Source organism: Ananas comosus, linkage group 16 (genome assembly GCF_001540865.1).
Source record: "Ananas comosus cultivar F153 linkage group 16, ASM154086v1, whole genome shotgun sequence".
Lineage (NCBI taxonomy): Eukaryota > Viridiplantae > Streptophyta > Magnoliopsida > Poales > Bromeliaceae > Ananas > Ananas comosus.
This window is the reverse complement of record NC_033636.1, coordinates 6,681,621-6,695,698: the sequence shown is the minus strand read 5'-3', so window position 1 is coordinate 6,695,698 and position 14,078 is coordinate 6,681,621. Positions and strand designations below refer to the sequence as shown.

The 14,078-nt window shown below is 36.1% G+C and overlaps 1 protein-coding gene across 1 annotated transcript; it reads left to right on the top strand.

Annotated features, from left to right (window-relative positions):
* Positions 9,678-12,793, top strand: LOC109722259. Its single transcript, XM_020250225.1, has one exon. It carries the CDS (start codon positions 9,734-9,736, stop codon positions 12,482-12,484), a length of 2,751 nt encoding a protein of 916 aa, XP_020105814.1. The 5' UTR covers positions 9,678-9,733; the 3' UTR covers positions 12,485-12,793.

Below are 14,078 nucleotides of genomic sequence, written 5' to 3'. Positions count from 1 at the left end.
TTAGTAGGTTCTAGCTATAATTTTATTTTTTTTAACAGTTGAATTTAGTCATGCAAATTGGTTGTACTTAACATAGTATAGCATCCTAAATATCAATAAGTTGTAAATATAAATTTTATTAAAATTTTTAAATTTTGCTTCTATTATCTACCCACTGCATCGCGCGGGTCTCTACACTAGTATATACATGATCAGAACACAAAAAAATAACTCAATCCACCATGGTGTGTGTGTATATATATAAGAGTATAGTAGCCCTATTCTATATGAGTCCGGCTACTATACTCTTATGAGTACGATTGTCTTCGTACTCATAAGTCATTTTCAATAATAGAGCTTTCAAATTGACGATTCATACCGTTAAATATTATTTAGAGCATTTAAACTTCTAGAAATCAAATTTCATAATATTTTGGTATTATTTACCTTACAATAAAAAAATATCAAAATTGATAATTTTTAATGGTCGATATGAAATACATGCTAATTTAATAGAATGGATGTATTCAATACTAAACGGATATAGTTTCGAATATGGATATCAAAAACGAAAATCCGATGGATTTGAATTCAGATATGAATTTTGATTGTACCCGACTTGAGCCTCCTGAGCCTGAACCCAAAACCAACCCGAATCTGAACTCGACCTGAACCTGAACCCGGATTGATTTTACATCATATAATAGGCTAATTTTTTTTAAAAAAAACCCTTAGAAACGGGGGGTTTTAAAATCCTATTTCAAAACCTAAATTTCGAAACAATTATTTCTCTTTACAATATTTCAAAATATATTACATTAAATCTATTATATTTGAATTTATATTTTAAAAATTTAGATTTAATATAATATATTTTGAAATATTGTAAAGAGAATAATTGTTTCAAGTTTGGGTTCGGATTTGAATATTGATTTTTAAAATCCGTCAGATTTCGAATTAGGTTTGAGTGTCGGGTTTCGTAGTTGGATTCAGATTCGAGTTCGGATTTTCAAAAACCCATCCTGAATCCTACTCGTTGGCATCCTTACTCCACACATAATTATCTATTTTTTTTCCCCTTAATGAAAAGCACTAGTATAGTAATCTGTGCGATGCGACAAGTAAATAATTCGAGAAAAATAGAAAGCGTCGATAAAAAAAAAAACAGTGATGGAAAAAGCCACAATAAGAGATGAGATTTATCTTGCTAATGAAAAAAGGAAACATTTGAAGGAAGTGGAAGAGAAGTAGTTCGGCCCAATGCAGAGGTGTGATCCAATTCTGTTCACGCAAAAAAAAGAAAAAAATCAAGTTTGATTCAAGCAAAGAAAAAGAAAAATATGTGGAGGATTTGAGCCGGTTCGGAAGAGCCCACATCCAAAATAATTGGTTCAGTTTAAGTGAAAAAAGAGAAAAATCCTGTTCTGTTCAAATAAAGAAAGAGAAAAAAATATATGGAGGACTTGAGTCGGTATAGGATGGAGTCCACACTCAAATTTAGAAAAAATAATATATAAGTATAAATACCCATAACCATATCATTCTACACCCATAACCAGCATTTCATAATCATATAATGTTACACCTAGAACGTAAAATAAACAGTTGTGACCATCGTTATAGAACTTTATAAGTATAAATACTCGTAACCATATCATTCTACACCCATAACCAGCATTTCATAATCATATAATGTTTTTTTTTTTTTTTGAGAAATTGGCAGCATGCTACCGCTTCATTCAATTAGATAGTGAACTTAGCTACAGAGAGAGGCAACTGGGCCTCAAACAAAGGAAAGAAAAAAGAGAAACACAAATAAGGGAAAAAGAAAAAGGGGAAAAAGAGGGGAGTATAAATCCTTCACAAAAACATAGAAAAAACGACAAGGGTAGACGCACCGCCAGAGACACGAAGGAGAAGGTGTTATGCTACCCGAGGATTAGCAGACTGATCCCTAACCGTACGAGCATCCTGTAACATCTGACTAAGCGAGTGTCTTTTTTGTTATATTTGGTTTAGATTTGTAGTTATCTAAATTGAGGATAAATCCTAATCTAATTGGGATTAGATATTATTTAGATTTAATTTGGCATATATGGATTATAATTAGGAGTGTAATTCTAATCTAATTAGAATTAGACTCTAGTTAGGAGACATGTATTATATATACATGCTACGGCCAAGTTAATGAAGCTGCGACCAAATTAAGAACCATAAAAATTAATTTAGTTGTTGGTGGTTCGTGTTCTAATTAGAGGCAAGCTCTAATGATGCCGCAATGTTAATTAGACTCAAGTCTAATTAATTAAGCCAAGCCATTCATGTTCCGTACGGTGAGGCATGGATCCGCGGAGACTCTAATTAACGCCACTTTGGAGTCCGTACCGATTGAGGAGCCAACTCACTTTTGGAGTTGCTTGTTGTGGTGTTTCGGATCTAATTAAGTTTTGATCTTTTGAGAGATTTTCTTGTACTCCGCCTTTTTCGACATTAATAAAGTATTTGCTCCGTCTTCGCCCGTGGACGTAGGCCGTTGGCCAAACCACGTAAATATCGGTGTGTTCTTTCCTCTTATCTTTTCTTTTCTTGCATTAAGTTATTTTCTGGATCTATTTTTCGTCGTTCCGATTTTAACATTTTTTTTAGGAAAATACGCCTATTTCGTTCAATCCAAGTAACCCACCAAGTACAGGCGATTGTCGCGAGTTCCTTCAACCTAATTGAGCCTCCTTTAAGTCGACTTGACTCCCACAGAGTATAAGAAGAAGAAGTACGGTGTATTCCTTTCTTATTGGCCATCAAGCACTCCAATAAAATTTTGATCACTTCACATCCGGCGAAAAGATGGTCAATCGTCTCCTCCTTATCTAAGCATAGCACACAGTTCTGCTCTCCGGACCAACCTCTTTTTCGAAGGTTATCTATCGTGAGTATTTTACGTTTCAATACTAACCAAACAAAGATTTTAACTTTTAGTGGGATGCAGATTTTCCATAGCAGTGAGTACCCACTAGGCTTAACCCCCCCATCCTGTAAAAAGTTATAGAGTGATTTGACAGAAAATAATTCCGACTGGTCCCATCTCCATTTAACCATATCCATTCTGTTATTCAGTGTGAGGTTGGCCAGTCTATGTCTTAGTTCCTGAGCCGAATCTCTATCGAACGCTGTCAGTGGGGTGAAGTTCGCAAATATAACAACCCACTTCCACCCAGCCCTGTCTAAACAGTCACTTACTTTACAGCTTTTATGTACTGTCTCCCTAAGAATGTGGGAATATAAGGTACTCAAGGGAGCTTGTCCACACCAAATGTCAGACCAAAAATTCGTGCGTTGTCCATCGCCAATTGAGTAGGAGACACCACATTTGAAAATATGTTTAGTTCTAAGGACATTTCGCCACCATTGGGAATGAGGTCGGAAAGACAGACCTTCTCGCAGTGCTCTTCTTCGAGAGTAGTAAATTGCATTTAGGAGAGTGTTCTATTAGTGACATGAACTCGAGAGGAACCTCCACCACCATTTTGCCAAAAGCGCTATATTCATGTTGTTTAAATCTAAAATCTCTAAGCCGCCCTTCTTTTTGCTCCTACACATTGACTTCCACTGCACCAGATAGTGACCTCCCGTGATGGTGGATCTTCCCATCCAGAAAAAAGCGCTCTGTAAAGCCTCTATGCGCCGTATAGCCCAGCTTGGAGCACGGAACACGGAGAGGAAGAATAAAGGTAGGTTTGCAAGAACGGAGTTCACTAAAACCAGCCTACCTCCTCGAGATAGGAGCTTAGCTTGCCACCCTTCAATACGTTTCTCGATCTTTTCAATAATAGACCACCAATCTTCCTTCCGGAGACTTTTAATCGAGAGGGGTAATCCCAAATATCGGGTCGGGAAGGTACCTAACTTGCATCCAAGAATGTCAGCTAGCCTCTCACCTTTTCCATCAATCCTCCCTAGGTAAAAAAGCTCGGACTTACTCTTATTAATCTTTAGGCCAGAAGCCCATTCGAAGATTTGCCACAGAAAAAGAAGGTTTCTCATCTGTCGTCTCTTAGCCTCACAAAAAAAGATAGTATCGTCAGCATATTGGATAATTGCAACCTTCGCATCCCTCTGGGGGCCCACACTTGTAAGAAGGTTGTTACTGATTGCTCTCTCCACCAATCTAGCGAGGCCCTCTGCAACTAAGAGAAATAAGTATGGAGAAAGGGGGTCCCCTTGTCGCAAACCTCTTCTGGTTCTAATCCACTTAGTGGGGTGTCCGTTAACAAGAATCGCAATTTTTGCATTCGAAATGCATTGTTCCTCCCACCCGCACCACTTCTTATTCCCACCTAGCCATCTCATGACCTTCCGGAGGAAATCCCAGTTCACTCTGTCGTAAGCCTTCTCGAAATCAGCTTTTACTCCTACACTGTCCAGTCCAAATTTTGTCCCCCAGCTAACTAGCTCACTAGCTGTCACAAAAGAGTCCAGGATAAACCGACCCTTTAGGAAAGCAGATTGGGAGGGAGATATGATCTCTTGCAGAACGCCTTGAATTTTGTTAGCAAGGACTTTAGAGATGATCTTCTGCACCCCATTGATGAGACTAATAGGTCTGAACTCGTTGACAGATTTTGCCCCCTCCTTCTTAGGTACCGGGCAAATATATGAGTAGTCGATCGGCCCTGTATTCGCCGTACCATCATAAAGGTCAAAAAAGATAAAAAATAAGTCATCCTTCACCACATCCCAAAAGGTTTGGTAGAACATTAAGTTGAACCCGTCTGGGCCCGTGGCCTTATCATCGCCTAACTAGAAAACGGCCGCTTTAATTTCCTCTAGGGAAAAGGGTGCAGCAAGTTCCGCAGAATTTAGAAAAGCTCTTTCCTCAAAAAGGCTACTCCAGTCTCCAATTGACTAGCTACCGTGAACAGCAGGGGCGAAGATTTCGCTAAACTTCCTAAAAAAATAATCTCTCTTATCCTCCTCTCTTAAAATTATTCTTCCATCATCTTCAAAACCGTCAATTGAGTTTTCACGTCTTCTCCCATTAGCGACAGCATGAAAAAACTTTGTATTTCCGTCTCCTTCTCTTAACCACTGTTGTCGTGCACGGCTCTTCCACAGTAGTTCCTCATCCCTAATAATAGATGCCAGCTGCTCCTTAAAAAGCTTTCTTGCTTCCTGTTGCTGAGGCGATAAGATTCGATAAGATCCAACAGTAGTATCTTCTCTTCGAACTCCTTAGTATTGAAGATACTATAGAAATTCGATTTTTTCTCTTTTTTCACTTAAACCGAACCAATTATTTTGGATGTGGGCTCTCCCGAACCGGCTCAAATCCTCCACATATTTTTCTTTTTCTTTGCTTGAATCAAACTTGATTTTTTTCTTTTTTTGCGTGAGCCGAATTGGATCACACCTCTGCATTGGGCCGAACTACTTCTCTTCCACTTCCTTCAAATGTTTCCTTTTTTCATTAGCAAGATAAATCTCATCTCTTATTGTGGCTTTTTCCATCACTATTTTTTTTTGTCGTCACTTTCTATTTTTCTCTAATTATTTACTTGTCGCATCGCACAGATTACTATACTAGTGCTTTTCATTAAGGGGAAAAAAAATAGATAATTATGTGTGGAGTAAGGATGCCAACGAGTAGGATTCAGGATGGGTTTTTGAAAATCCGAACTCGAATCTGAATCCAACTACGAAACCCGACACTCAAACCTGATTCGAAATCTGACGGATTTTAAAAATCAATATTCAAATCCGAACCCAAACTTGAAACAATTATTCTCTTTACAATATTTCAAAATATATTATATTAAATCTAAATTTTTAAAATATAAATTCAAATATAATAGATTTAATGTAATATATTTTGAAATATTGTAAAGAGAAATAATTGTTTTGAAATTTAGGTTTTGAACGTAAAATAAATAGTTGTGACCATCGTTATAGAACTTCTTATATCGTTTTTTATCTAAAATTATTACATTTAATTCTATCAATCTATGTGAAACTTGTTATGTCCATTTTAAAATTTTTACTGTTCTCCCAACATATATATATATATATATATATATANTTGGTGCTATTAGGTTTTTAGCCCTTGGATCTACTCCTTGATTACTAATAGCCCTTGGATCAAACACTATTCCACCTACCACCACCTACCACCATCATCTCAACCCTACATTTCTCTATCCAAGGGTTAAAAACTCACAAGCACCATCCTCTTGATGCTTTTAGAAGTATTCTAGCTCAACCCTATATATATATGAAAGATAAGATGGCTAAATATTTTTGGAAAATAAAGAATGAATGATTTAAACAAATTATATCATTCCAAAAAGCATAACAAAATTAATATTTCTATAAATTAATTTTTATAATGTGAGACGCACATTGCACGTTATAATATGCTGGTTATATAAATAAAAGTTGTTTGATAGCTTCAAATAAATTTTTTTTTTCAAAAGTATTGTTTGCAGATATTTAAAGATCTTATTTTTTTCGATTAATTTCATACATGTTCCTATAAATATAGTGAATGATAAATATATTCTTATAAAATTCAACTTTCATATATTGTTCATGTAAAAATCCTAATGTTTTCAAATATGTCTCTCTAATTTGTTACCGTTAGAGAATCGTTTATATTTTCAATTTTATCATCACAAATATATTTCTCCAAAAGTCATACTAGTGTAATATAAAAGAGTAANTAGTGAATAGAAAATATATTCCCACAAAGTTTAATTTTCATATGTTGTCTCTGCAAAAGTCCTGATGTTTTTAAATATGTTCCTACCACTAGAATTAATTGAAAAAAATTAGTTAACCATAGGTTAAATACTTAACCATAGTTAATTTTTAATATTTTTACTCTTTTATATTACACTAGTATGACTTTTGGAGGAATATATTGTTCATGTAAAAATCCTAATGTTTTCAAATATGTCTCTCTAATTTGTTACCGTTAGAGAATCGTTTATATTTTCAATTTTATCATCACAAATATATTCCTCCAAAAGTCATACTAGTGTAATATAAAAGAGTAAAAATATTAAAAATTAACTATGGTTAAGTATTTAACCTATGGTTAACTAATTTTTTTCAATTAATTCTAGTGGTAGGAACATATTTAAAAACATCAGGACTTTTGCAGAGACAACATATGAAAATTAAACTTTGTGGGAATATATTTTCTATTCACTATATTTGCAGGACTATAAATGAAATTAATTTTTTTTTGTTTTGTCTGAAGGTAATTTATCATTAGCCAACTTACATTAAAGCAACGACAAACATAAATTTGTAGAAAGAACATAGTACACTGTTCATTTTAAAAATAAATTTAATTTAAAAATATAAAGTCACCAAATTTTCACATGACATTTCCAGTACTAATCTGGTAAAATCTTTTGCTGCCGGCTGGGGACGGAACAAACTAGAAGAATGATTGTTTCCGCCGGCTGCAGTTGGGCGGAGATCACGAGGACAAAGTGTACCCCTAAATATTTGTATATAGGATTAATTTCATATATATCCCTGCAAATATAATAAATTACAAATATACCCTACAAAGTTCAACTTTTATATATTGTTCCTAATATTTTCAAATATTTTTTTTTGCCATTAGAATCCGCCAGAAAACTTTAGTTAATCATAGGTTAAATGCTTAACCCTGATTAGTTTATGAGATAACTTGGCATTTTTGCCCTTTTTATATTATATTATTGTACCTTTTAGAGGGACATATTTGTGATGACAAAAACGACATTTTATTTAAGATATAAATAATTCTATAACAGTAACAAATCAGAGGGACATATTTGAAAATTAGAATTTTTGCAGGAACAATATAGAGAGTTGAACTTTGTAGGAATATATTTACAATTCATTATATTTGTATATATATATATAAAATATTTTTTTGAGACCCCTCAACTGTGGGACATTTTTAAAATTGACCTCTCAACTTTTTCTTTTTTGGTAAAATATAAAAAATCTTCTTATAAATATTTATTTGAAAGATTGTAATCAAATCTAATTGGTCCATAAGTGAGGTAAGTTCCATATGCTTATTTTATTGATATTCTCTTAATTCTTGAATTTAATTATTTGAAACTTTTTTTTGTCAACTTCTGTTAGTCTATAATTATTTTATTTTTATTTACTGAAAATAAATAAAATTATACAAGTTGATTGAATCATTCACTGAATTAGATATAATTTTCCAGTGAAAATTGCACAATATTAAAACTTAAAGGTCAAAGAGATGTTAATTAAAAAAATAAGTAAGTTGAGGGGGCATCTAACAATGGCCTATAATTTTTTAAAAATTCATATTGTACTTTGCATAAATCAGTTGATTTTATTTTAAAAAATAAAAATTAAAAATAGCGATAGTAATAATAATAATTAGGATTAATTACATACGACTCTCTATAAACATATCAAATAACAGATTTATCTCTACAATGTTTAATTTTTTATTTTTATTCCTACAAAAGTTTTAATATTTTCAAATATATCACTGCTGTTAGGATTTGTTAGAAAAATATAATTAACCATAAGTAAAATATTTAATCTTGATTAGTGAATAAGTTAAAATTGACCTTTTACCCCTCTTATATAATTAGCTAAAATATTTTTTTGGGTTAATTTCATTTGTACCCTCACAAAGTTATGAAATATCATAAATAACTTTTTAATTTTTAAAATTTCACAAATATCCCTCTAAATATAATATTTCTTTCATAAATACCCTCACCGTTATTTTTTGCTAACTTCCGTCAACATAGCATTTTTTTATTTTATTTCAAAATATGAAATTGCCATTTTACCCTTAATTTGTTCACTTTTTGTTTAAAAATCAAACTTTTTTCACTTATTTTTTGATATTTATACTAAAACTATCAACTATAGGTCATTTAAGTAAATCCTTGAAGTTTTTATTAATTTTCTTTTTTGAACAAAAACTTATTTAATTTTATATACTACGAAGTTATTAAAATTATTATTAAATTTGTTTGAATCATTAATGGATTAGATAAAATCTCTAATTTAATAATAAAAAATCATTCAATTTAAGAAAATAAAATTTAAGAAGACTTTAATTGAAAAGTTTAATTTAGGAGGTTATTTCACAATGAGTTGTAATTGAGGGGGTCTCCATATATTCAAAAAAAAAATTATGAGAGTGGTGATTAAATTAAAATAGAGGGTAAAATTGGTATTTTGAAACTAATATAACGTATTGCTAACAGTGAGGGTATTTTTGAAACTTTTCCATACTTTTGGAGGGCAAATATGAAATTTTAAAATTTTGAAGGGTATTCGTGAAATTAGAACTACTTGGAAGGGTATTGAAGAAATTTTTCCTATTTTTTTTGTATGACATTTCTGCATATTCTAACAGTTAGGGTTTTCGGATGATTATATTTATAAGCATAAAAATATCATTTCACTTATCCACTGTTAAAAAATAAATAGTGCTCTAATGGTGATAAATCAAAGAGATAAATATGAATATCGCAGGATTTTAGAGGAATAAAAATAAAAAGTTAACTTGATATGCAAATATGCAATTAACCCTAATTAGGAATGAGCCAAGTTGAAGGGGACTAATTGAAATTGGATATAGTTAAGAGGTCTCTTGTGCAATTTTACCAACATGATAGTGGTCCTTCCGTAAATAAAAGCCGCCTCTCTGCAAGCGCATGTCGCCGAAGCACCACCCCCCCCCATCGAGGCCTCGACAATGGCGTCTCCTCCTCCATCTCTCTCCACGAACACCATGGCTAGGGTTAGGGTTTCTCATTCGTTGCTTCTCCTCCTCCTCCTCATCCTCTCCTCTCTCTCACCTTCCTCCTCCTACAACACCACCTTCTCCGATCACTGCGGCGGAGCCTCGCCGGAACCCTCCTCGGCCGCCGACGCCGCCGCGTCCGCCGCCTCCTTTCGCATCTCCAACGGCTACTTCGCCGGCGCCGGCGCCGCCGCACTCTTCGGCCGCGACTCCGCCGCCGCCTCCCCCTTCGTCAGATCCTTCTCCTTCTATCCCCGATCCGTCCGCCAAACTCTAACCCCCGGCGTCCTCCGCATCGCCGGAACCCTAACCCTACGCGGCGGCGGTGGCTTCCCCGCCGGCGGCGGGAAGCTCGCCGAGGGCCGCCCCCGCCTCCACCGGGTGCGGCCTCGCCTCCCCCGCCCCTTCTCTTTGCGAGCCTCGGCCACCTTCGATCTCGACGGCGCGTGGTCCGAGCACACCGGGGAGCTCTGCATGGTCGGGAGCGGCCTCGGCCGCTCCATGGAAGGTAACTCCCTCTCCCTCGCCGCCGTTTTCAAGCTCAATTACTCGAAAGCCTCCAATCTTTCCACTAGCTTCATAACCGGGAGTTTGGTGAGTATAGATGCTCCCGATAGCTCGAATCACTTCGATCCCTTGTCCGTTGTAGCCTATACCGAGGAGAATTATGAGTATACACATATTGCTGCGGCCGAGAACTCTTGTTCTCGCTATGATGTTCGCGAAGAATCGCTGGGGTTTAACTCTAGCTTTTCTTGTCAAAGCCTTACAAATCTAATGCAAACCCGATTTAGGTTAGATTCAAACGGGAGTCTTGATTTCAGTGGCGATTACATGTCCGTGAACCGCTTCCGCTGCACGGATGATGGGAAGGTACGCATGTATCTGGTGTTCACAAATTGGAGTACGATTCCACGTTATCGCTTTCTGGTCGGGGATAAGGCTTTGGTTGGTGAGGGGGTTTGGGATCAGAAGAGGAATCGGCTCTGTGCTGTTGCTTGTAATGTACTGATTCCGAATGATTCTACTTTGAATTTTTCTGTTGGTGATTGCTCGTTGAGGATGAGTTTCTGGTTCCCAGCTGTGTGGTCGATCAAGCGTAGGAGTAATGTTCTTGGCCAAATTTGGAGTGACCGTCGTGAAAGCAATTTAGATAACATCAGTACAGTTTCATTTATGAGCATCGGGAACTATGCGAATAATTTGCCGGGCGTGAAATATAATTACACCATGATGGATGCCATGAGCGGCTCGTGCATGAAGGATGTCTTGAAGAAGGGAAAAAAAGGGATATACCCAGCTGGGAAGTCTTCCAATGATTTCGTATTTAATTTTTTTGCTGAAAATTCTGAAGGAAAAAATGCTCGTGGTTATGCAAACCTAGTTACAATTGGAGAGGTGTATTTAGGTGGATCGTCCATGTGGAACATAGCGGGCCCGTTGCCTAATCAGGCATTGGAAGCATTGAATCACGGCTTAGTGAATGTGAGCTACCAGATATTTTACACCTTTTCAAATAAGTCCTCAAGTATGAATGAACCAACAGAAATCTCAGCCGAAGGAGTGTACAATACAGAAACTGGTTCACTTTGCTTAGTAGGATGTCGATATATAGGCTCCTTGGATTATGCGAAGGTAAGAGGAATGAACGATTCTATTGACTGTGAAATTGTCTTGAATTTTCAGTTTGCTCCTCTGAATGCAAAGTCAAGAGAGCATCTGAAAGGCATAATCAGGAGCAAAAGAGAGAGATCGGACCTGCTTTTCTTTGAGCCTTTGGAGATAACTTCATATGGTATTTACGTGAATCAAGCAGTTGAATCAATCCAGAGAATGGATTTAGAAATCGCCATGGTTCTGATCTCCTCAACTTTCTCCTGTATCTTCGTTGGCATGCAGCTATTCCATGTAAAGAAGAATCCAGATGTTCTTCCCTCGATATCTATCACAATGCTTGTTATTCTTACTTTGAGTTACATGATCCCTCTAGTCCTGAACTTTGAGGCTTTGTTCTTCACGAGGCGTAACAAGCAAAATATCCTGTCGTGGAGTGGTGGGTGGCTCGAGGCAAATGAGATTATTGTGCGGGTCATTACTATGGTGGCTTTCCTATTGCAAGTTCGGCTTCTTCAGGTTGCATGGACTGCCAGATCAGCAGATGAGAACAAAAGAGGCTTTTGGGTTGCCGAGAGGAAGGGTCTCTGGTTTTGCTTACCCTTGTATCTCATTGGGGGTTTAACAGCTTGGTTTATTCACATTCAGTCGTCTAACCGAATCCAATCGAAAGTTTCTGTGCTGGTCTATGTACGCCAGCGTACTCTCTGGGAGGATCTGATATCTTATGCCGGCTTGATACTGGACGGGTTCTTACTACCTCAGTTCACCTTCAACTTGTTCTCCAATTCGAAAGATAAGTCCCTTGCCTCATCCTTTTATGTTGGAAATACGCTTGTCCGGGCACTGCCTCATGTTTATGATGCTTATAGAGCTCGCCGTAATGTACCTCTCTTCATGTCCTCTTATCTGTATGCTAGTCCGGGTGAGGACCTCTACACTCTTGCATGGGATATAGTTATTCCTTGTGTTGGAATACTTCTTGCTGCGCTCATATACTTGCAGCAGCGTTTTGGTGGCGCTTGCTTTCTTCCTTCGAAACACAAACAGTCAATCGGATATGAGATGGTCCCCGTAGTTAGTTCATAACACTTGAACACAAATATATTATTTGAGTATTGTGTGATTAGACAAAGATTGTTTGCCTGTAAACCTATAACAGATCATCATAGAAATGGAAAATTTTTCTGCTGCTTCAATAATGTGCTGTGGGCATCTGCCCTTTTGGCTCAACTGTGAAGCAGGAAGTCAGCGGATAGGAGACAGCTACTCTCTTTAGATCTTAGCATCTGCACGATTAAATTGTTTGTGAGCAGTTGTCTGCAGAAAATAATTGGTTCAATGGTGAAACTTATTAGATGCAGATTCAAATAAAAATGTCTTCCCGTGTGTCAACTATGACTTGTGGTAGTTCATATTTTCACTGATCTCTTTATTCAGAATGAACATTATCACCTCACTTTACCATCCCGTCCTGCTTTAGTTGGGAATTTAATTCCTGTTTTTTGTTGAAAACATGCAATAAATTCTTGAGCTTGAAAATTGTTAACTAGAAAAATAATGTAGGGTTGGTAAGAGGCTTAAAGTGAACTTTAATTTGTTTCTGCAATAAATTCTTGAGCTTGATAATTGTTAACTAGACAAATTATGTAGAGTTGGCAAGAGACTTAAGTGCGCTTTAATTTGTTGCAGTCAAGTATGGGGTCCTAAAGGAAATTTAGTATGGGGTCCTAAAAGAAATTTCACTGCACTGAACTTTTAGTGTGTTTTATCTTTCTAAAGTCCCTCTCCCTCTCTCTCGCGCTCTCTTGTTTTGCTGAGATCACTGTACTCCATTGGCAGATGGTAGTGAATACCAAATACGATTATCGACATTTGAACTTCTGTCTAGTTGTTCTAATTTCATTTATGGAGTGTAAGGATTGTTATAAAAGTCGTAGTCCATTGTAGAGTTTGTGGGAATTGAAAAAGTACATGATTGAAAGTGAAATCATTCCTAATGTTTAGTGTGGTAAAATATAAGTATACTATTATAAGATTTGAGCTGTCTCGATTCTCTATATCGTGTGTTTCTCATGCTTCCTATTTATCAAGGTTATTAATTTGTTACTCATGAGGGGCTTAATTGATATATACGACTGCGTCGTGGCGTGCATTTTGCATTTATCTTGATGGTTAGTAATTCTGCAATTGTTTCACTTCTACCTTGTATACTAATTACCCGAAACAGGAATAGCTGCTTGAAGTGAAGATGGGCTAATGTAATTAACCATTTTATCGAGATGCTTTCGGTATAATGGTTTAGCTCATCTTCTAGCTGTCCTATGGGTGGCAAATATCATTATTTATCAAATTTTTTTTTAGCTTCATTGAACCATATATTACTATGTTACTCACAATCATGATCATTGTCACTTTGGCACAAATCCAAGTTGAAAATTCACCCTCCTCTGTAGAATAATGACCCAGTAAAAAAAAATTTGTTAGCATGATTTTCCTTCAGTGGAGATCTCTGTGTGCTGCATCCTTGAATAGCTCAAATTGTTTGAAACCTCTTTCAAAAACATCAAAAATGAGAACAAGAGGTCATTATGATCATGATCTGCTATGATTGCAACAAATTGCAACTCAGGGCTTTTCTTCTTATGCTTTTCTGCCAGTTTCTAGTGAGCAGATCTTCACT

What these genes read in the sequence shown, in the direction of transcription:
- LOC109722259 (XM_020250225.1), top strand. Translation starts at nt 9,734, where the DNA reads ATGGCGTCTCCTCCTCCATCTCTCTCCACGAACACCATGGCTAGGGTT.